This window comes from Cnephaeus nilssonii (genome assembly GCF_951640355.1).
Source record: "Cnephaeus nilssonii genome assembly, chromosome: 7".
NCBI classification, from domain to species: Eukaryota; Metazoa; Chordata; class Mammalia; order Chiroptera; family Vespertilionidae; genus Cnephaeus; species Cnephaeus nilssonii.
In genome coordinates, this window is record NC_137078.1 from 56,111,875 (window position 1) to 56,135,633 (window position 23,759).

Genomic DNA, 23,759 nt, shown 5'->3' on the forward strand with positions numbered 1-23,759 from the left:
TGGATAATACATAAGTCTCTGGCTGACTGGGTCCCTGCTGTTTCAAATGGTTTTGTCCTATGGCTTTTTTTCTTGCTGCCTTAGAAATGAGGTACTCCTTTCCCTGATGCTTGTGGTGGCTGTCAGCAGTCAGTTTTTTTGGTTTATCCGAGAGGCAGTATGACCACACTGAGAAGCTTTTAATAAAAAGGACTGCTTATAATCATGGTCCTTTGAGGATGAGTCATGGGGCATAAAAATTTAGGGCTGCATTTCAGACATGTATGCAGCTATTGAATTTAAAATATTTTTAACTTTAAAGAAATCACATAAATAATACTATTTATAGAAATATTCTTTTTTAAATGTTTTATTTATTACTTTTCGGAAGAGAGAAGAAAGAAAGGGAGAGAGAAAGAGGAACATTAATTTTGTTGTTCTACTTATTTAAGAACATTCATTAGTTGATTCTTGTATGTGCCCCGACAGAGGATCGAACCCGCAACCTGGACATATAGGGACGATGGTCTAACCAACTGAGCTACCTGACCAGGGCAATAATACTTATTTATTTATTTATTTATTTATTTATTTATTTATTTATTTTTAATATATATTTTATTGATTTTTTTACAGAGAGGAAGGGAGAAGGATAGAGAGCTAGAAACATCGATGAGAGAGAAACATCGATCAGCTGCCTCCTGCACACCCCCTACTGGGGATGTGCCTGCAACCAAGGGATGTGCCCTCAACCAAGGTACATGCCCTTGACCGGAATCGAACCTGGGACCTTTCAGTCCGCAGGCTGATGCTCTACCCACTGAGCCAAACCGGTTTCGGCGAATAATACGTATTTATAATAAAAGTAGTAGAAAACATAGATAAGCAAGAGGAAGAAAATATAAATATTCCTTAATTCTACCCTCTAGTGAGAAGCACTGTTCTAGTGGATATCCTTTTGTGTGTGTGTGTGTGTATGTGCATGTACACACCTAACTAAAATTTTTAAAGAGCGATGATATATAATATTTTCTAACCTATATTTTTCATCTAGTACTGTTTCATGAACACCTTTCGGTATTATTAAACACTAGAGACCCGCTGCATGAAATTCATGCACTGGGGGTGGGGTCCCTAAGCCCGGCCTACACCCACTCCAATCCTGGATCCCTCTCCCAATCCAGAACCACTGGTTCCTAACCGCTCACCTGCCTGCCTGCTGATCACCCCTAACTGCTCCCTGCCTGCCTGATCACCCCTAACTGCTCCCCTGCTGGCCTGATCGCCCCTAACTGCTCCCCTGCTGGCCTGATCCCCTGCTGGCGCTCTCCCATGACAGCCTGATGTCCCTAACTGTGTAACTGCTCTCCCCTCCTGGCCTGATCCCCCTAATTGCCTAACTGCTCTCCCCTCCTGGCCTGATCCCCCTAACTGCCCTCCCCTCCTGGCCTGATCCCCCTAACTGCCTAATTGCCCTCCCCTCCTGGCCTGATCGCCCTAACTACCACCTTCTCCCTTCTGCCTTCTCCTGTGGTGCCTTCTGCCACGGCCTCTGCTAAAGGGTCCGTGGCACTGGACTGGCCCTCACAGCCACCACGGCTGCTGGCCCTCGGCCATTGCAGCTGCTGTGACTTTGTCTGGAAGGACATCTGGAAGGACGTCCGGAAGACATACAGTCTAATTAGCATATTACCCTTTTATTAGTATAGATTTTTAGTGGCTGTATAATGTTTCATTGTATGGTTGTAGCATAGACTAAGCAACTAGTTTTCTGTTGTTGGATATTTGTTTCCAGTTTTTCAAAGCTTCTTTTGAGAAGGTGGTTTGACTTTTTACACAGTTCAGGGATCTTTCAGTTACAGAAATTAGCCAAATATGTCCTTCTCCTCACTACTACTTCACCCCCTGACCCCGCAAACTCTGGCCTACTTTTCCAGGTGACTCTGCTTCCCGATGAATGTCCCAGAAGTGTGTGAGTCAGAGGTAGACCCAGAGTTCTCATAGGCTCCCTGTGTTTGAAGATGTGCGGAGTCCTTCATTGCTCCCTGGTATCCGAGGATACAACTAATCATACTCTGTTTTGGGAATTGTAGATAGAGGAAGCTTAATTTTTAATATACTTCACATACACATTTTCAGAAATACTTCCCTGGGAAGTTATACCTGCCTGTGTTGGTTAGGTTTGAGTCTGTGTGTCTGGCTCTGTCCAGCCATCTCTTGAATGGCACTCTCTTACGGTTCTGAAAAGCCCAAGACCAGCTTGGTGACTTTTGCTTCAATTCCGGAAGGGGAAGGGCTTTGGAGATGGATTTCTGTAGAGATGTGTGCATATGTTCAATATAAATATAGCCTCTTCCCTATTGGCTGTTTTGAGGCAACAGTTGATATCATTTTTATTTCTCTGATCTTAAACATTCAAGGAATTTATTTTAAGGAAATTTTAAAACATAAATTTTTTTTTTTTCTTTTGAAAGCTTGGGCTACTTCTTGATGTTTGAAAACTTCCGACTTGGCCTAAGTTGCTGTGCATGTTGTCGGGGAGGTGTGTGTATAGTGGGGTGGGACTTTACATAGGGTTTGTATATCTTGTCTGCTAGAACTAAATGAAACACCTAATTATTTCCTATCCTAGGAGCTGGGAAAATATGGTCTGCTCTATTACAATGCACTGTTCATGATTCTGCCCACCCTGGCCATTGCATACCTTACAGGAGATGCACAAAAGGTAGGACTTTCTCACAGTGATTTAATGCCTTATGTTTTTTAATTGTATTGTTATTTATGAACAAAAGATAAACTGTGGAGTTGTTAAGTAATGTACATACCTAGTATTAAGGGACCAAAATCAGAATTTACTTTTTAGCTTGCTAATGTCATGCTAACCTTTTTTCTTGGCATAAGTATTGGATAGTACTAAAATGGCTCAAAATAGCTCTGGCTGTCAACATAAAAATAGTGCATGCCAACCAGTGTCCTTTTTTATGGGCCAGAAGGATGGAGGAAGGGAATTTTTACATTTCTACTAACCTACAAAATAATAGTAGCAAGCTATCCTTGAAAAAAAAAACAAACCCAAAAATCTTGAAATAGTAGAATTCTTCAGACTTAAAATTCTAGACCTCTCTAGAAGCTTCTGTTCTGGTGTAAAATTTGTCATCCTGGCTTAAATCCCAAGCTAGTTTTTCCCCCCAGGAGATATTTAGCACTGTGTGGTGACTTAACCATATAAATAGCAAATAATATAATAGTTTACTCACTTCCTGCAAATGTTTAGCTAAATAAATCCAGAATAGAGGAACAAAATAAATCCAGACAAGAATTCTTCTCTAAAACAAGCCCATATTCATAGGCAAAAAAGTTGATACCATTTTGTTAGAATTCACAGAATTTTGCAAACTACGTAAATGGAAATCTAGAATTCTGCCAAGGATTTCTGTACCAAGATTCCTTCTAATGATCCCCCTGGCAGGTAGTTTTTCAGAATAAATGCGTTGGTTATGTTCTCCAGTAGCAGTGACAATTTCCACAAAGTAGTGGCAAGTAGTTAGACTGTTAAAAAATTGCTCTTGAATTAAAAGGTAGGAGAAGACTGACTGTTTTTAAAGCTGTTGGGTTTTTTTTTTCCCCTCCATCAAAAACTTTCTTAAAAACAAAAACAAAACCTGGCGCAGATCAGCTTGAACATGCATAAAGGTTTAATGAACTGTGTAACTGGGCTGCTAGCAGGCCTACAAATGACACCAAAGTAGAAAACGGAGCTATTGCTTTGACTGATCAAGAGTGCTGAATAAATATTTTGTGGCTGTGAGAAAAAGTGGGAAGAGAAACTAACATTTATTAGCCCCTGTTAGGGCCAGTCACTTTATGTGTGTGATACGACGGAGCCCCATAACAGCTCTGTTGCCCATGCGGAAATGAAGCGCAGAGAGACTAAGTGACTAGCCCAGGGTCACACTGTCTGTGGGTAGTAAGTAGAGTCAGGATTTAAACCCAAGCTTGACTCCAAAGGCCCTGGTCTTTCCGCAGGTTCTGCCTGTCTCTCGCAGACTCTGGCAGAAGCAGCCCTCACTCTTCAGCTTTGGGGCAAGAATGTGATGCAAAATAACCAGGCCCTCCTTGGCAACACAGACGATTGCAAATCTCGAGGCCAATCTGTACATGAGAACGTTGGAAGGAGTAATGTGGTTGGTTAGGTTATTCTACATACTTGGCAAAGGTGGAATTTTCATTAACTTGAAATTCTGACTAGTAGCTACTTGAAAAAATTGAACCAGAGGAGAAATATCTTCATTCCAGAGTGATTATAATTTAACTAGAGGTTATATGCATAATTCATGCATATTTCAGTAACACACATTTAATATGAAATGCTTCAATATAAGTAAGAATGTTTACCCATAGTGGAAAAATTACTTTGCCACCTGCATTAGAATGAGATTTAGATTTTCTCCTTTTCTTTTCTTTTTAAGCAGAGGAGTGAAATTTGAGTAATGTTTGTTTTTCCCCAATGAAAATGCCAGGCAAAGGTCCAGAAAGGTTTTTTTGGGAAGAATAATGGTTCATCTAAATACTTTGAAATTGGGCTGATAAACTAATTATGGGAGCTGAACTCATTGCTTTGTAATCAAACCCCACCAGTATTTTGATCTCACATGTTTGTTAATTCTCACTCTTATTATTAAAGAGTACTAGGGGCCCAGTGCATGAATTTGTGGCTGCGGTGGGCACAGGGGCGGGTCTCGGTCCATCCTCTGCGCCCTCGCCTGGCCCCTCCCGCCACGGCCCCTGTCCCCTGTCTGCCAGCAGCCCTGCTCCTGCCGCCGTCGCTCCCATGCACTGATGTTGCCAGCCCCACTCGCACCTGCTGATGGCAATTGGGGCCAGTATCACCAGCAATTGGGGCCAGTGTCAGCAGCGGGTGCGAGTGGGTCCGGTGCCGTCAGTGGGTACGAGTGGCAGCTGCTGCCCTGATCGCCCCTCAGGAGAAGGGGGAGGTGGAGAAGCTCTCAGGGGTGATTGGGGCCGGCAGCCGCGGCTCCCACCAGCTGATGGCGCCGAGTGATCAGGTCTGGCGCCGGGTGCCAGCAGTGGGTGCGAGTGGTGGCTCCAGCACCAGCTGCAGGTGTGAGCGGGGCCGGCGCAGGCAGCAGGTGCGAGCATACCTATAAGTGGACATTCATGTATGTGCATGTATTTTTTAAAGAATGGGTGCTTTTTCATGTGACTGTGTATCTTTAAATAAAGCTGTTCCCAAGTTAACAATCTAGGCCTCCTTCTGGCCTTATAGGGTATGATGCCTTGTACCTGATAAGATGCCCCCGCATAAATTATTTTCCCTGATCCTCATTGTATGCCTGTGAGGTAGGTCATTATCTGATTTGCAAAGGTTAAGGGCATGCTTAGGGTTGCACAGTGTCAGAGCTTAGAGCCTGCCTCTCTGACTCCACATAGACCCCTTGCTGTTTGCTTGACTACATCGGTGCTCCCTCCCTGACTAGGGCTTTCTTCCAGAACAAGCTACTGAACGTGAAAAATACCCCAGGGTAATATTAGAAGTGGAGTCTCTGAAGCTGGGCCTTGTTGTTACTTAATTGTTTACAAATAATCATATTTCTTTCATTCACTCTGATGCTGTTCTCAGTAAAAAAAAGAAAAAGAAAAGGGACTTGTTGCTGCCTTAAAGGAGCTTGCATTCCAGTGGCATGAGGTGGACTACACATAATTATACAATAAGAGCTACGAAGAGAAATAGAACGAAGAGCGTGACTGGAGAAGTCCCATTTTGCATCAGATGGTTAGGGGAAGGCCTCTTTGTCAGGTTCCTTTGAGCAGACACTCAATGCGACTGAGAGCCCAATGGCTGCGGCTCTTTGGAAGGATAATCTAGGTCAAAGGAAGAGAAGGTTCTAAGAGATGAGGTGGGAGGGGACATTGTTCGCAGGGGACATTTTCTGAATAAGTAAATATCGGGCAAAGTCAAGGTGGGCCTTCAAAGATGTGGAGGAAGAAAAACAAAAGGTACATCCCAGGTGTAAGGACTAGCATGAGCACAGGCTCAACCGTAAGAACTAGACTCTTCAGGATGCTTAGAAGGAGGAAACCCAAGACTCCGGAGACTTTAGAAGAGACCTTAGAGAGCACGGTTCAGGCCTCTCCTCACAGATGAGGAAACGGGAGCCCAAAGAGGGCTCAGGACCGGAACCCAGACTTCCCGACTCTGTGACGCGTGCTCTCACTCCTCCCACCACACCACACCCTGCTTCCTTCCAAGCTGGGACCAGTGTTAAATACAGGAATTTGAAGTTTACTCTGCAGATAGTGACAAGTCCCTAAAAATAAGTGGTACAGGGGAGAACATTGGGGGCCAGAAGGCAGACGACCAGCAATCTCTCATTCTTTCCCTGAGCACGGTCTGACTTTGGACCAGACCCCTGCTCTCCTGTCCTGCTTTGTCATGTGTAACCTGAGTAGGTTGGATCAACCAAGTTGGCTGCTTCTCTAGGTAGGGCCCTTTCCAGGGCCGAGACAGAGTTTCTGAGAAGTAGAAGGCCTTCCAGTGTGGAGACAAGGCTGCTGTTCTGACAGCTGGCATGAGCCCAGCGGCTCCCTGACTCCTGGTAACCAGTGCTGATAAACTCTTCTTATCTGTTGGGCCCCTGGCTTTCCTGACCCAGATCTGTTATGTAATTGAATGAAAATATCTCCGAGATAAATGGTTAAATGAAAAGCACAGTATAAAACAGTGTGTGTGATATGCTACCTTTTGAGTAAAATAGAAAGGGAACAACAATAAGAACATATGTATGCATACATTTTATTCACTATTTAAGTAAAAAAAAACCAACGAGACGAATATACATGAAACTAATAAAGCAAGCACCAGTGTGTGTGTGTGTGTGTGTGTGTGTGTGTGTGTGAGAGAGAGAGAGAGAGAGAGAGAGAGAGACAGACAGACAGACAGACAGACAGACATAGACAGACACACATAGAACAAAGGGTTGTGGGGTGGGGGTGGGGGGACAAGGGGGAGGAGGTGAAATTTCCTCTGTCCTGCAAGGTTCTTTAGCTGGTCTAATAGCTAAATCTGCATGAGACAGATTAACAAGAAAATAACCAGATTAAATTACGTGTGTACATATGGGAACCCCACATGCGAGGTTCAGGACAGGAAGTTAAAATGGCGTATGTATGACATTCTGACCCAAGGAGGAGGAAAGGTGCTCTGGGGCTCCAGAGGAAGGTTATTGCAGGACGATAAAAGGAACGGATGTCTGGTAATTAGTTATTTGCCCTACCATATAGACAGATAGGTCGAAAAGGTTATCTCTGATAATCTCTTATTATGGGGAAGGCCCTTAATTTAAGTTCTTCTAAGTAGATGGGGGGGAGGGGGAGGAGCAAAAGTTTCTCTTGAGCCTGCAGGGTGTCTGTGCCTTTAGCGTAAAATAAACTGCATACCTCAGAGGCATCTCTTTGGATGACTCATTCTGAACCCCTACAAAGGAAACAGGAATGGGAGGGAGACTTGATTATTCATCTTTTTATATTTCTTTGATTGTAGAACCACGTGAATGTACTTTTAAGTTATATTTTATAAAAGTAATGATAGGGAAAAGATAAAGTTTAAAAAAAGAAATAATGACTATCCAATGATGAATCTTAAATTTTAAAATAACTGGGTGAGGTGGGACAAATGAGCTTATTCTCATTACTCAGAGTTGCAGACTCTGGACCTAGGATATAAATTGAAGCAGAATCAGATGCAAATTATTTTTCTTCAAATCCCACTGCTAACCTTAGTAGGCAGAGGAGGGAAAATTCCTCTGTTAGGACAGGAAGCCCAGGGAGGCCGGAGTTCTGCAGAGCAGTTACGGGGCTGCCACAGCCTTTAAGCAAGAATTGGAGGACGAGGAAGAAGAAAAAACTAAATTACCATAAGAACTGAAAGGGAAGATTCAACTGAACAACTCATCCATCCCAGAGAAGACCTAATACAGGTCACTGGCAAAGCTTTCTGAGAAACCAAACCAAATGTGTGTGTAATTAAAAAAAAAAAAAAAGTTTATTCATGGTTCTCAAAGTCCTGGGTTTACCAGAAACCAAGGAACCAAATACTATTTCAACATTTGGTTTTTACAAACATATGTTTTCTAACTTCAGAGGATTCTCCTTAAACACGAGCGCGCGCGCACACATACACACACACCCCAAAACACAACACACCCAAAGCTGTGTATCATGCAAAAGCCAGTTTATTGTCCATAAAAGGTATCTGGTTCACTAGATAAAGGCGGAGCAAGCATCACTTGGCTAATGACTTCCAAAGTGTCAGCTAGGACAGACTATGTTTAAACTGGTCGGGTGCTGCCTCCGAAGGGAATGGCTGCCCCACAAAGCCCGTGATTCACGGAGTCCCAGGGATGGGAGCCTGGCCTGCTGACAGCACCGCCTGCGAGGTGTTCCCAGACGGGGTGGAGAACAGACCCCTTGCTGTAGATCTCACAAGGCCAGCACTGTAGGCGCTGGTACGTTGTAGAATGTCTGCATTATATCACTGGTTACGTTACATGGCTCAGATGAGTTTTACAGGAAAACTTGCTGCACAGATCACCCACCTAGCGGAGCCTCTTCATAAGCATAGCTGACTAAATAGGAAGGGTTTTTAGGCTGTTGGTTTTGCCTCTCCAGAGTTGTTCATCGTTTCTGGGTCACTCTGTAGACCACAGAGACTGAGTCTCAACCCTGAATTATCCTTTCCACGTGGCGACAGGTGCCTTCTGCTTTGTGGACCTTGGTATTCCCAGACATAAAACAAGAGGGTTGGATCCGTTATAGTTTACTAGTTACGAATGACTACATCTTTCTCTTTGTCGGATTATTGTTGGACAAAAATAATGTTTTCAGCCATTCTCCCCTTTGAGGATCTTCCTTTTTCCAATAAAAGTGACTCGTTGGCCCTAACTGGTTTGGCTCAGCGGATAGAGTGTCGGCCTGCGGACTGAAAGGTCCCAGGTTCGATTCCGGTCAAGGGCATGTACCTTGGTTGCGGTCACATTCCCAGTGGGGGGTGTGCAGGAGGCAGCTGATCAATGTTTCTCTCTCATCGTTGTTTCTAATTCTCTATCCCTCTCCCTTCCTCTCTGTAAAAAATCAATAAAATATATATTTTTTAAAAAGTGACTCATTGGTGAGCTGGAGTATGTCGTTACTTTTGCCATGGTACATAGGTTTTCCATAGGTGGCAGAGCCTGGTGAGCAGAAGGAGTGAAAGATACCTGGGTTCCAATTCCTTGTCTGAGCTAGGAGCGTGAGGGAGAGCAGGAGGAGTTGTGGCAAATGGTCAGAGTAGTGCAGAGAACCATGGAGGTACCCGAGGACGACTTTCCCAAGGTAGGGAAGGAGCCATGCAGCCATTTGCACCACGGACATTATCTTCTGTCTTAGTAAGGTTCCGAGCAGTTTACTTTCTGGGATAAGGTTTCCATTTTTTTTCTACACAGTTTTTTAGGGAAAAGAATTTTGAAAATAGAATTGTATCATACGTCAACCTTTTTTCTTTACCATGAAGTCCAAAGACTAAACCATTTATTATCTTTAGACTTTATACTAAGTAGGGAGGTATCAAGACACTTAAGAAGATGTCCCAGTCATGATTTGGAATATATTTCACGTCTCAAGTAATTTGGCGACTCTTTTCTTAGCAAATTTTCTTGGGAGTGAGAATGGTTGCATCTTAGACTAAAGTGCACGTTGGAATTATTTCATGCTTTTCACTGGATTAGGAGTGGTGAATTGGTGCTGTTATCCTATACTCCTTGCAGATATTGCCACGTAGTCATAGCACTTTTTGCAAAGTCTAGACAGCCTCCAGCTGTTTACCAGACAGTGGTCCAGACAGCCAGAATCAGTCTATTAGAGCTGGTGTATCAGACAAATCTGATTGTTTCCCTGGACTTGATTTTATTGATTGTATTATTGATTATGTAGTATTTAGTGCCTAATCTTATTAGATACTCCCTTTCTCTCTTAATTTCCTTAATCGAAGCAACTTAAAAAGGCGTGTGTTTTTTTTCATTACATGTTTTTTTCTAAATATTTTTATTTAAATAAAAGTCCCATTCAAACAAATGCCTCGTTTTAGGCAGTCCATATCAACCATTTGCCCATGGGTTACACCACATTCTTTTCGGGCCTGCGGTGAGTATTGGCCTGTGGTATTAGTTTACACCACCAGCACCCAGAACCGGAGAGTTCGTCCAAAACAGAAGCGAAGCCTGAGAAAGCACCTTTTCCGTCCGGTCTGTAATCACAGCCACCTCTGTAATCACAGCCACCTCTGTAATCACAGCACCTCTGTAATCACAGCCACCTCTGGAATCACAGCCACCTCTGTAATCACAGCACCTCTGTAATCACAGCACCTCTGTAATCACAGCACCTCTGGAATCACAGCCACCTCTGTAATCACAGCACCTCTGTAATCACAGCACCTCTGTAATCACAGCCACCTCTGTAATCACAGCCACCTCTGTAATCACAGCCACCTCTGTAATCACAGCCACCTCTGTAATCACAGCACCTCTGTAATCACAGCCACCTCTGGAATCACAGCACCTCTGGAATCACAGCACCTCTGGAATCACAGCACCTCTGTAATCACAGCACCTCTGTAATCACAGCCACCTCTGTAATCACAGCACCTCTGTAATCACAGCACCTCTGTAATCACAGCCACCTCTGTAATCACAGCCACCTCTGTAATCACAGCCACCTCTGTAATCACAGCACCTCTGGAATCACAGCACCTCTGTAATCACAGCACCTCTGGAATCACAGCACCTCTGTAATCACAGCACCTCTGGAATCACAGCACCTCTGTAATCACAGCACCTCTGGAATCACAGCCACCTCTGTAATCACAGCACCTCTGTAATCACAGCACCTCTGTAATCACAGCCACCTCTGTAATCACAGCCACCTCTGTAATCACAGCCACCTCTGGAATCACAGCACCTCTGTAATCACAGCACCTCTGTAATCACAGCACCTCTGTAATCACAGCACCTCTGTAATCACAGCCACCTCTGGAATCACAGCACCTCTGGAATCACAGCACCTCTGTAATCACAGCCACCTCTGTAATCACAGCCACCTCTGTAATCACAGCCACCTCTGGAATCACAGCACCTCTGTAATCACAGCACCTCTGTAATCACAGCACCTCTGTAATCACAGCACCTCTGTAATCACAGCCACCTCTGGAATCACAGCACCTCTGGAATCACAGCACCTCTGGAATCACAGCACCTCTGGAATCACAGCACCTCTCAGCCAGTGTTGAAGGTTGCAGGCCTGTGGCAGGAGCCCGTCTGGTTCTGTGTCACACAGAATGAACAAGCGGGACATTTCTTCCGTCTTCTCTAGAGGCAGAAGTTTTGTTTTAAATGTGGTTTTTTTCCCCTCCTCATTAGTAATGTACATGTTTACTGTGACTTCTGTCTTAGGGAGAAGAAAAATTCGCTTGCAAATCTACTGCTGAGAGATAATAGTGGTGGAATTTTAAGTCAATAATATCTTATGTATGTAAATTTGTATACATTTGAAATGTCTGCATTTCATTCTCTGATTCTTGTAAGAGCAAATGGAGCAGTCTGCTTTCTATATTTGTAATATAGATAGAGACTTAAAGAGGTTATAGTGATTTTATGATGGCCTTGCAGAAAGTTAATGGCAGAGTGAGAATTAGAACACCCCTTATTTAATTAACTAATTAATTAAATTTCAAGTACATGATACAGTATTGTTAACTGCAATACCATGATTTACATTAGATCCTCAGAACTTATAACTGGAAGTTTGTGCCCTATGACCAACATCTCCCTACCCCACAGTCCCTGGTAATTATCTCTGTTTCTCTGAGTTTGGCTTTTTTAGATTCCACATATAAATGAGATCATACAGTGTTTGTCTTTTTCTGTCTGACTTATCTAACTTTGCATAATGCCCTCACATTCTGGTCCTGTTATTGCAAATGGCAGGATTTCCTTTTTTTTCTCATCCTCCTATATAATAACAAATTGACCATCACTCCAACACACAAGATGGTCAGCAGGGGAGGGCAGTTGGGAGGGACCAGGCCTGCAAGGGAGGGCAGTTGGGTGCGACCAGGCTGGCAGGGGAGGGCAGTTAGGGGCGACCAGGCTGGCAAGGGAGGGCAGTTAGGGATGACTGGGCCAGCAGGGGAGGGCAGTTGGGGGCTTCCAGGCCTGCAGGGGAGGACAGTTAGGGGTGACCAGGCCAGCAGGGGAGGGCAGTTAGGGGTGACCAGGCTGGCAGGGGAGCAGTTAGGCATCGATCAGGCTGGCAGGGGAGTGGTTAGGGGATGATCAGGCTGGCAGGCAGAAGCGGTTAAGGGCAATCAGGTAGGCAGGCAGGCGAGCGGTTGGAAGCCAGCAGTCATGGATTGTGAGAGGGATGTCTGACTGCCCATTTAGGCCCGATCCAACCAGGCACTCGGACATTCCTCGAGAGGTCCCAGATTGGAGAACGTGCAGGCTGGGCTGAGGGACATTTACTCCCCCCCGCCCCCGTGCATGAATTTCGTGCACCGGGCCTCTAGTGGTTAAATAATATTTCATTGTCGTGCATGTGTGTGTGTGTTTGTGTGTGTGTGTGTGTTTGTAACAACTGCTTTATCCATTCACCCATAGATGGACACTTAGGTTTTTCCATATTTTATCTCTTCGAGATCCTGATTTCATTTCCTTATATAAATACCCAGAAGTGGAATTTCTGGGTCATATGGTGGTTCTAGTTTTAATTTTTTGAGGACCCCCCCATACTGTTTTCCATTGAGGCTGTAGCAATTTACATTCCTACCAACAGTGTACAAGGGTTCCCTTTTCTCCAACCTTGCCAGCCCTTGTTATCTCTTGTCTTTCTGATAATGGCCATTCTAACAGGTGTGAGGTGATATCTCATTGTATTTTTGATTTGCATTTCCCTGATGATTAGTGATGTTTAGCACCTTTTCATCTGTCCTCCTTGGAAAAAATATTTTTCTCCACTCAGTAGGTTGCCTTCTCATTTTGTTGATGGTTTCTTTTACTGTGCAGCAGCTGTTTAGTTTGATGTATTTTTTCTTATTTTTTGCTTTTGTTTGTGCTTTTGGTGTCATATCCAAAAAATTGTTATCAAGACCAGTGTCATGGACCTTTTTTTTCTTATATTTTCTTTGAGGAGTTTTATGATTTTGAGCTGAAATTTCTTTATTATGATTGTCATGGTGATTACATGACTATATATACTGAGTGGCCAGATTATTATGATCTCTGAATGCATAATAATCTGGCCACTCATTGTGTGTGTGTGTGTGTGTGTGTGTGTGTGTGTGTGTGTGTGTTAGAGGCCCAGTGCATGAATTCATGCATGGGTGAGGTCTGGCCGGCCTGGCCAGGGGAAGGGGACATGGGCAGTTGGCCGGCCTGCACTCCAGGTCGAGAGGACAATTTGCATATTAGCCTTTTATTATATAGGATATATACTGAGTGGCCAGATTATTATGTGTTCAGAGATCATAATAATCTGGCCACTCAGTGTATATTTGTCAAGACTCATTGAATTATATTGCCAAAACCGGTTTGGCTCAATGGATAGAGCGTCGGTCTGCGGACTGAAAGGTCCCAGGTTCGATTCCGGTCAAGGGCATGTACATTGGCTGCGGGCACATCCCTGGTAGGGGGTGTGCAGGAGGCAGCTGGTCGATGATTCTCTCTCATCGATGTTTCTAGCTCTCTATCCCTCTCCCTTCCTCTCTGTAAAAAATCAATAAAATATATTTAAAAAAAAAGACTCATTGAATTATACACTTATAACTGGTTAATTTTTTTTTCTGGTATGTTATGCCTCAACAAAGGAAGAACTATAAACAAACTGAGTGTCTACCGTCTGTCAAGTGCTGTGTTAGGAATATGATTAGATAGATGTGATGTGGGTCCTCTCTCCAGGCGGCTCACAGCCTGTCGAGTTGGTGTAGAAACACACAGGTCAGAGAGGGAAGAGCCCTATAGCGCAGTACATCTGCTGAGGCACAAAGGAAGGCGTTCTTGACTAGGGAAAGTGCGACAAAGGAGGTGCTTGACCTTTAGTGTGGTGGGTGGACAGAAGCCAGGTGAGTGTTGAGGGAAAGGGCATTCCAGGCAAAGGCCTGTGAGTGTGAAACTGCATGGTGACATTTCATAAACCACAAGGAGCCCGAATTGCTGGAGCCCTGGAGCTGTGAGATTTATGTCCAAGTGGCAAGAGTAGAAGCTGGGCAGGTTGGCAGAGAGGCAAAAGATGGAATGTTTCTCAAATTTGCTCATCAAATTCATATTGCAAGAGAAATTACGTACTTGAGAGAGAAACCCTCCCTCTTGGATGAGAGATGAGATGATCAATGCACCCATTCATGTCTCTCCGTTTTGTTGCTTTTGGCTTAAAAACAAAACAACAAAAACCTTGCTTTTACTAGAACTATTTTAAAATAGTAATTCTCCGTGAATAGACCTGAGCTGAATTTGTGCAGCTAAGGCTGTACTTGAGCTTCACATGTTACAAGGAAGGAGCATGTTTTAATGTTTGAGAAAGCCTTTCATACTAGCCATCTGGGAGAACTACTGAGATTTGCCCCGTGCGGCTTGTGCCTTCAAGCTAATGCCAGTTTCTTTGTACCAAAGGGAGAAGTACAAAATCTCCCTCGCATTGCATTTTGAAAAGGAGAAAACCTTTTGAAACTGCTTATTGGTTCAACTCCATATATATGAAATTCTTGAACATCATCTGTCCTTGGAGGGATGCAGGGAAGTGTGTGTGTGTGTGTGTGTGTGTGTGTGTGTGTGTGTGTGTGTGGTGGGAGCAAGTACAGGATTTTGATTTACAAATGGGTCAGCTAATTTTGTTCTAAAACTGAGTGCTTTGCCATATATTGCAGGCAATGGATTTTGAAGGCTGGGCTGACACCCTCTTTCTTCTGCAGTTCACCCTCTCTTGTGTGATGGGGTAAGCCTTTGCTGTCTTGTAATCAAGTGGTTTTCCTAGAGAAATGTGTTCTAGGGTCCTTTTGCCTCATTCCTCAGTATCCTGTTCTGTCCCTTGAGTGTATCCGCCTCCGATAATTAAACTTCCCCATTCAGGTGGTTTCACAGCCCTTGGGAATGTGCCCTCAGGGTGGCTAAACTGATCCCAAAGTCATGCTTACAAGGCTGGAGGACAACTAATATTTACCCAATTACATAATGGGTAATAAGCACCATTATTTCTCAACATTATTTTTCACCATATAGTTATTTTTTGTTTAAATTAGCCATTTGGGAGATGTTGTTGTCCCTTTAACCATGAGAAAGCAGGCTCAGAACTCAGGTAGATTGCCTGAGTTTGCACAGTTAGTGATCGTTGTAAAGCAAGCATGTCAAACTCAAAGGCCAACACAGGCCAAATAAACAAGGTTTAAATTTATGTGGGCCGGAAAAAAACACAAAAGCTTCAATTTTCATTGAAACGTAGGTTTATTTCGATAGAGACATGCTGAATACAAAGGGCTGAAATAAATGAGTAATCGTTAACATAAAATAATAGAACATTTTAATAAAAATTAATATTTTTTCTTGAACATTAACTTACTGAATAACTGCACAAGTTAATAAGCGTAATACAAATAAACCTATTTTCTTGTTCTCCAAAAGCGAAATATTTCATGTTGCGCACACCAAACCAGTCAGTACAAGACTAATGACATGGCAGTCGGCTGCTAAAATATTTGCTGCTAGTATTAGTGGAGAGAAATGGTGCGCCTGCGCATAAGGTGTGTAAGGGAAATCAATGCAACACGATTAAATAATCAGTCAACAGTGAACGTTGTAGTTCATTATTGATAATTATGTATAACAGGATATTGTAAAAATCAAGTTACGAAATTTTTATTAAAATGTTTCTTACATACCTTTATATTGGCTGGGCCACAAAAATATTCGTTATGAGCCGCGAATTTGACACACTTGTTGTAAAGTAAGCACCTGGATCTTACTCATAAGATACCTCTCCTCCTTCATTCCAGGTTTATCTTGATGTACGCCACAGTACTCTGCACTCAGTATAATTCTGCTCTTACAACTACAATAGTTGGCTGTATTAAGGTGAGTTGAAAAAATACTGTTATCTTTTGGGGACCTGCTTTATTTGAAAATTATTCCTCTCAAATAAGTCTGGCTAAGGCCTTAAGCCATATTTTTTCCTTATTTCTTCACTTTTTTTTTTTTTTTTAATAGTCTGACAAATTGTGGTGATGGTCTCGGAAACAGTCTTTAAGAACTCAGGGAGGACATCATCTCTACTTTCAGGCAGTTTAGCTCCGAGGAGCGTGAGAGAAGGAGAGCCTGCTATCTTAGAGAAGAGGAAGAAGAATTCGGCCTGTTTCTGACCCGGCAGCTGACGAGCTCAGTAGGGAGAGGCCTGGCTTTAACCCCTGATGAGAGCTGCTCTGTTCTCTGCCTGCTGAGTGCTGGCTGTTTTTAGGGGAAGGGTGCCTGCCAGAACTAATCAAGGGAGGTTTCCTGTGTGTCAGCCAAACCGAATGGCCCACTTTTAAAAGCTGCGTCTGACTTTTCCAGTGATGTCATTTCCTCCTGACCGTTTCATTTGAGTCAGGCTCATTTGTCTTCACCAGGAGAGTCAGGTTGACTTAAATATTGAGCTGACATTAGTGGCTTGAAGCCTGAGGCCTCTTTCATCTGACTCTGTAATTCCAGTGGTTTAAGATCCAAGCGGCCCCAGCATGCCTGAATTTTAAGTGGATTAGCCAGGTAGGCTTGCTTTCTAAAAAAAGGTAAAACAGGGAGAGGTAGATCCCAGATCACTGGGGAAAAGAGTGGAGTTGCCCTTGGGACTTCCTTTATGATGCCCCTTTTGTCAAAGAGTGAGGGAAGTGGTTGCAGAGGGAAGTTTTTACTGCTCTGTGTTACCCTTTGCACCCCCAATGGAGTGGTGTCCACATGACCTTATTTTAGAAATTAGATTTGGGTCAAAACTCCATGGAGTTGGAGTGTTTGGTGTGAATAGAATTGTAGATTGAACTATAACAATCAGTTGTTTGAATTCCATTGAAATCTAGACAGTTAATCTACTTTCAAAGGTCTGGCTGGCTGACATGGCTTTAGCGCACACCCCCCCCCTCAGCTCCCCCCTCTCCCCCCCTACCCAAATGAGCTCTCAGCTCTGTTTCCGTTTTGTAAAGTAAATGCTTTAAGACCAAAGTGGATGGCTTGCATCTTCAGAATAAGAACAGCAAGAGCAGGGCAGCTGGTAACATGTTTTTAGCCAAGAAGAAGGATGGTACAGGAGAGCCTATATTTAATTTTAATAATTAAACCTATTTGCTTAGAATTTCTTAGTGCACTTTCTTTATCATTATCAGCAAGGGGCACAAATATAGTCATGCTCTCATGAACATGAAGTCCAGTACTTTACTTTTGCTATTTCCTTCTCTGCACAGAACCCTATGAACTTAGTCCAAAGGGATCAGTTTTACTTCCAAACTCTAGAGGGAGGGAGAGAATTGGATTGTCTGTTTAGTGTCCATTGCTGTTGCTTCTTTCTGCCATGTGGTATCGCTGTTGAAGGATGTCTTGAACCTTCTGGCGGATGAGAGTCCACTGAAGCCCTTGCTATTTCACTCTCATGAGTGACAGTGGAGCTTCTTTCATCAGCCTCTCAGTTGATACCTTTAGCTCAGTCATTGTTCCCCAAGGGGCTGTAGGCTGTCTTCTGTGTTTGAGGATTCCCAACCCCATAAACCCTTGGGTCAGCATCCTTGTTTCTTTTAAGTGTGGTGGGAAAATTACTTAGGATAGCTAGTTAAACATGGGAATTCCTAGGCCCACCTCGGATATACTGAGTCAGAATCTCTAAAGTATAGCCTGGAAATGATCATCTTTAACAGTTTCCAGATGATTCTCAGGTATGACTAGAAATTGAGAATTAGTCTAGAACTACTAGACTCTTCTGTGCTTCCTGGTTAGTTCTGCTTTGTGGGCCTTGGGATCTTTTCCTGAGAGCAAATCTTTGTTAGGCTGCCCTAACGTGTACTTACAGTTTTTCTACCTCCTGCTGATGGGTTTTGCGCAATAAGGACTGGGTTCTCTGTCTTTTCCCTTTCTCAAATTTCTTGAGCAATTACACAATTTAACCCACCTTCTCCCTGGATCTCTGGATCTTGTGTTTGAAGAGAGGTCCTGTTACACATTTTCCCCAGTTGCCTACTGTTCCATGGCATTTCACACACCCCCTGAAATAATTAAAAAGATCTGCTTTAAGGTAACTTACTCTCTCTATCCTTAGACTTAGAAGAGGTAGACATAATTTTGAATGCTCAAAGGGCACTCCATTACAAAAGTAATTTTGAAGATTGTTTTAACGTATAGCACTTTCTGCTTCAGAGGCCTAATCTAGGAGAACCCAGGTACTAAAAATGTTTGTGACATTTACCGTTTACGGCAGTTGTAAAGGCAGAGAGCGAGGTAAGTGACTTAGGAATGTGAAAGAATGGAGGTTGTTAGGGAAGAACTGAATACATGTGGAAAATTTTATTTCACCTTTGTGGTCCAAGTTTAATTAAAGGGGAGTGCAGATGAGCAGAAGACGTTTATGCCTGGGAGTTTAAGGGAGTCAGGAGACGTGATTTTAGGTATGCTACTTTGAGATGACTTCCCATGTGTGTTTTGAAAATACTAAGAAGGCTCCTCTAAAAACTTTCTTCATGTTGGTAAACTCCCACCATCCCCTTTATCCTTCTCAAAAAAGAGGGAAAGATTCTTGATGTTAGCAGGCTTCTCTTCACTGTCCCCTCACAAGTCAACAGTTATCTCAATGAGAGGAAAAGCATTCTTTTGTGATTGCTAAGTATGCCTTAGTGTTTTCCACCCTCAGAAACAGCAGAATTTCTCTATTTAGATGTATAATGTCAGCCCATACCACAGAGCAGAGAAAGTTTGATAACCTGGTTAGTATTTTCAAGTATTGGTGAAAGCATTTAGCATCTGTAGAGAAAAAATTGGGCAGAGGCTAATGTCATTGTTTCCTTGTTAGTGTTCTTGTTCATACTGCACTCATTTTAGGCTTGGTGGAATTTTGTTATTGTCTTTATTTGGTTTTTTTGCATTTTAAAAATAGGTATTTGGATCATAGCATGGAGGAGTTTATAGGAATATTTTAAAAGCTCAGTTAAACCTATGTAACAGTGCATTGCTTTTTTTTTTAGAATATATTAATAACTTATATTGGAATGGTCTTTGGTGGAGATTATATTTTCACATGGACGAACTTCATTGGCTTAAATATCAGGTAAGTAAAAATATTTAAATATAACCACTTTGACAAATAGAGTCACAATAAGGTTGGGCTACTTAATGTCAAATTTGTTCATTTATTAAGCAAACCTATATGGAATGCTTCAAATGTATTATATATTTAACATCTTTAGATAGTGCTTTTTAAGAAAAGGAGAGAAAGTGGTTCCATATTTTATGTGTAATAGTTGGGGAATCTTTTCTGGAAGTTAAGTTCCTTTTACTTAGCTCTTCGAAGAACAGACCTTTACTTAGTATGCCAGATGGCAGTACACTGTTCTTAAGAAAATGCAGGGCTAAAGAATACCAGCTTCGTTAGAAATGCATCATCTGTGTTTGACTTTGGCCATATCACTGCATTTCTTTAGACTTTATTTATCTTCATCAATGATGAGCGTGACTTGTATGAAAGGTCTTTTTCAGCTCAAGAATTTTGAATCTCATGGTTTTTAATCTATTTATATGCTTAAAAATGCTTACATTTGTATTTGGGCCAGACCTCTGTTCTGAACTTATGCTATGTATTTAACAGCCCCCTTGACATCTCCAGCTGACATGTCCAATACTGACCTTTTAGTTTTTCCAAAGTCTCTTCCACCAAAAGCCTCTGAATCTCAGCTGATGGAGACTCCATCCTTCTAGGCTTTCAGTTTTAAAACCTTGGAGTCATGTTTGACACTTCCGTCTTATACCCAATATCTAGTGTGTTAGCAAATTCTGTTGACTCTACCTTCAGAATATATTCAGAAAAGGACTGCTTCTCACCATCTGCATTGTTCATCATCTAAGCCACCAATATCTCTTGCCTAAATTACTGCCTAGTTTCTACATTTGTCCCTGGTTGGACTCCTTTCTTGTCCACCTCATCCCTCAATCCCGCCCTGCAATCCTTAACAGAATAGATAGTGTATTCCTTGTAACAAGTAAGTCAGAACCTGTCACTCTTTGTTTTACCCCCACCCCAGGCTCTCCATGTCCCAAAGTGCTGACAAGGCCCTAGAAGATCTACCTCCTTTACCTCTCCAGTGTCAGCTCCTGCTTCTCTTCTTCTCCCTCACTCCACTTCATCCACAGTGGGGTCCTTCACGTTCCTTTAGAACAGCGTTCACCAACCTTTCGGACCTCATGGACCACCAGTGGTCCGTGGACCACCGGTTGGCGACCGCTGCTTTAGAACACTGGACATGCTCCCACTTTAGGGCCTTAGTACAGGCTATTTCCTCTGCCTGGAACATTGTACTGCCAGATACTTGCATGGCTAACTTCTTTACACCTAAAAAGTTTTGCTCAGATGTTACCTTCTCAAGGAAGTCTACCCTGACCACCTTATTTAAAATTATAACCTATGGGGCTATGGGAGGAGGGAGAAGAGGCTGTAGGGGGGATAAATGGTGAAGATGATGGAAGGAGACTTGACTCGGGGTGGTGAACACACAATACAATATACAGATGATGTGTTACAGAATTGTAAGCCTGAAACCTATATAATTTTATTAAAACAGTGCCGCCCCAATACATTCAATAAAAAAATAAAATTAATTAATTATTTCTTAAAATTGCAGTCTACTCTTCCCCTTTTGATTCTTCCAAATCATCGTATTCTGCTTTTTTGATTACTTTTTTCAGAGCACTTATTCTCTTTCTAATATACTATATAATTGGCTTACTTATATTTATTGCCTATTTTCTGTCTTCCCTGTTAGAATATAACTTCCATAAGGGTAGGGCTCTCTGCCTATATTTTTCACTCAGGTTTCTCAAGCTCTTAGAATGAATCCTGGTTGTTGCTTAATAAGTATTTGCTCTTTGAATTCTATTTGGATTGGTGAAAAAGCACTTTAAGAACTATGAAACTCTCGCCTAGAATATGGTAGTATCATCTTTCTCATTTGCAGCAAATTACATAACCTCTCTGAGTTTTAATCTCTTTAAATGTAAACAAATGATAATACCTATTCTACCTCTCTTATGGATCAACTAGAGGCCCAGTGCACGAAATTCATGCACTGGGGGTGGGGAGGGGGTCCCTCTGCCCATCCTGTGCCCTCTAGCAGTCCAGGAGCCCTCTGGGGATGTCCAACTGCCTCGGAGGCGAGAGAGGCTCCTGCCACCTCTGCTGCACTCACCAGCTGTGAGCCCGGCTCAGGGCTTCTGGCTGAGCAGCGCTCCCCCTGTGGGAGCACACTGACCACCAGGGGGCAGCTCCTGCATTGAGCATCTGCCCCCTGGTGGTCAGTGCACATCATAGCGACCAGTTGTTCTGCTGTTTGGTCAATTTGCATAGTAGCCTATTATATAGGATATGAGAATCTAACACAAATATTAATAGGTTAATAATTCATCATTGCCCCTTCCCTGACATCTTTTGCCACTATTGTTGTTGGCCTTTTAGAGGAAAATCATTTGTGATTTGTGGGATTCAGAGTTGGGGGGACGGTGGGTATATATGTCGACCTGAAAATTGCATATTATAGAAAGAAGATGAGTAGTCAGGTCCCAGACCTGGTTGGAGTTGTTGTTCCGAAGCTTGCCATCTGTGTGACTGAGTTAGTTGCTTATCTTTTTCTGAGCTTCAGTTTTTTTAGTGTGCTAAGGATGAAAATACCTATCTTTTTAGAGTTGTTAGAATGAAATAATCTAATGAGTGTAAAGTACCTAACTCACTGCTTGATGTCTATGCTTAGTAAATATCTCTTTCATTAAAATTTGTGAGGAAGGGCCAGGATGTAAGGAGCAAAATGGTGAACCAGTTCTGACTTTGGGTGTGGCCTGATTTTCACTCATTTCTAAAAGTCTGGATTAAAAGTCATTATGACACTAGATAGACCTGAGTCAGAGATGCCTTATTTTCTTTTTGTCCCCTTAAAATAAATAACCTGAGAGCCAAAATAAAGTAGAAGCTTCTATTTGCATTTTTAGATCTCTGCAATTCAAATCTCTTATAAAATAATCTTTTAAGAAAGGTTAGGTATCTTTTTTTTCACATTGGAAGCTACTTAAAATAACTTTTTAAGTTCCTGAGTATATTGGAATGTTACAACTTATGTCAGCCTAACATGTATCAAATCTAACACCTGGAAATTCTTCTACTGGAAGAATTTTCTTCTGTTTCAAGATGTTGGATTTGATACATGTTAGGCTGACAGAAGTAGGGCTCTGTTGCGAGTCTGGCTCTCTCCAAATCCCCTGAATGCCTTTGTGCAGTGGCCAGTTACGAGGGTGCTGGTCCAGGCCTGAGCCAGTTACCGGGAGGGAGGGAAGGAGCAGTGAGGGTGCTGACAGCGCGGGCTTCTGTGCTCCTCCCGGTGGCTGCACTCCGTCCGTCCCCGCGGCTTTGATTTGAGTCATGTAGCCTTTCCAGGTAATGATGCCATCACCCTCAGAGCTGCCCAAGCTAGAATTCTTAGAATCTCTGGAACTCTTCTTTAGCTGCCGTCCCTTTTTTTTGCTTCCATTAAAAAAAATTAATATACATTTAATTATAGTAAAATTAAATGCTTTTAATGTACAGCTTATAAGTTTTGACAACTGCACAACATTCAAGATATGAAACATTTGTATCACCCCCGCCCGCCAACGTAAAAGAAACCTCCCCATGTCCCTTCGCATTGAACCTCTGCCCCTAACCTGTTTTCTGTCCAGGTAGTGTGCAGAATGTCATTAATGATACATAATATTATGTAGCTTTTGGTCTGACGTCTTTCATTTATCACAGTCCATGTTGCATTTGAGATTTTGGGTTGTTGCATATATTAGTAGTTTGTACCTTTTTATTGCTGAGTAGAATCCTGTTCTTTCAATTGGTGAATGGATAAACTGGATATATCACAGTTTATCCATTCACCAATTGAAAGAAAAGTTTCCAGTTCTTAACGGTTTTGTATTAGCTGCTAAAACATTTGCTTAGACGTTTGCGTTTGAACCTAAGTTTCCATTTTACTTGGAATAAATACCTAGGAATAGAATTCCTGGGTTGTGTGGTAAGTGTATGTTTATAAGAAATTTCTAAACTATTCTTTGAAAGTGTCTGTACCATTTAGGTTATCCTAAAACTCCTAGGCAGATAGATTGATTCACATCCTGGCCACAATTGTGTGACTAAGGTACTTCTATTTTTAAAGTTTGTGCACAGACCAACACTTATCTTAGTATAGCAAGAACATAAATAGATCCCTGGGAAGGCAGCAGATAGGAAGTTAATGTTTGTTGAGTACCTGTAGATGATGGTCACCTTTATAGTGTCATCTCATTTAATCACCTCACTTAATAATGAAATCAAAGTTCAGAGAGGTGAAATAATTTGCCCAAAGTCACACATAGTAAGAATCAGAGCTGAGATTCTAACCCTGATCCAACTTTTAAAATATGCCCTATAATTTAACCATGTGAGGGCACATGGGA

At 42.4% G+C, this 23,759-nt stretch overlaps 1 protein-coding gene across 2 annotated transcripts in view; it reads left to right on the top strand.

Moving 5' to 3' along the window:
• The window catches only part of SLC35D1 (solute carrier family 35 member D1), a 45,852-nt gene that overhangs the window by 10,630 nt on the left and 11,463 nt on the right, over positions 1 to 23,759 (top strand). The window contains exons 8-11 of one of the 2 annotated variants that reach the window (XM_079777612.1): positions 2,612 to 2,704; positions 14,951 to 15,018; positions 16,073 to 16,151; positions 19,271 to 19,353. In XM_079777612.1, coding sequence (XP_079633738.1) covers positions 2,612 to 2,704; positions 14,951 to 15,018; positions 16,073 to 16,151; positions 19,271 to 19,353 — 323 coding nt within the window. Of the gene's footprint in view, positions 1 to 2,611; positions 2,705 to 14,950; positions 15,019 to 16,072; positions 16,152 to 16,355; positions 16,537 to 19,270; positions 19,354 to 23,759 lie in introns of those variants that run through there. The other variant, XM_079777613.1, reaches the window with a different exon arrangement.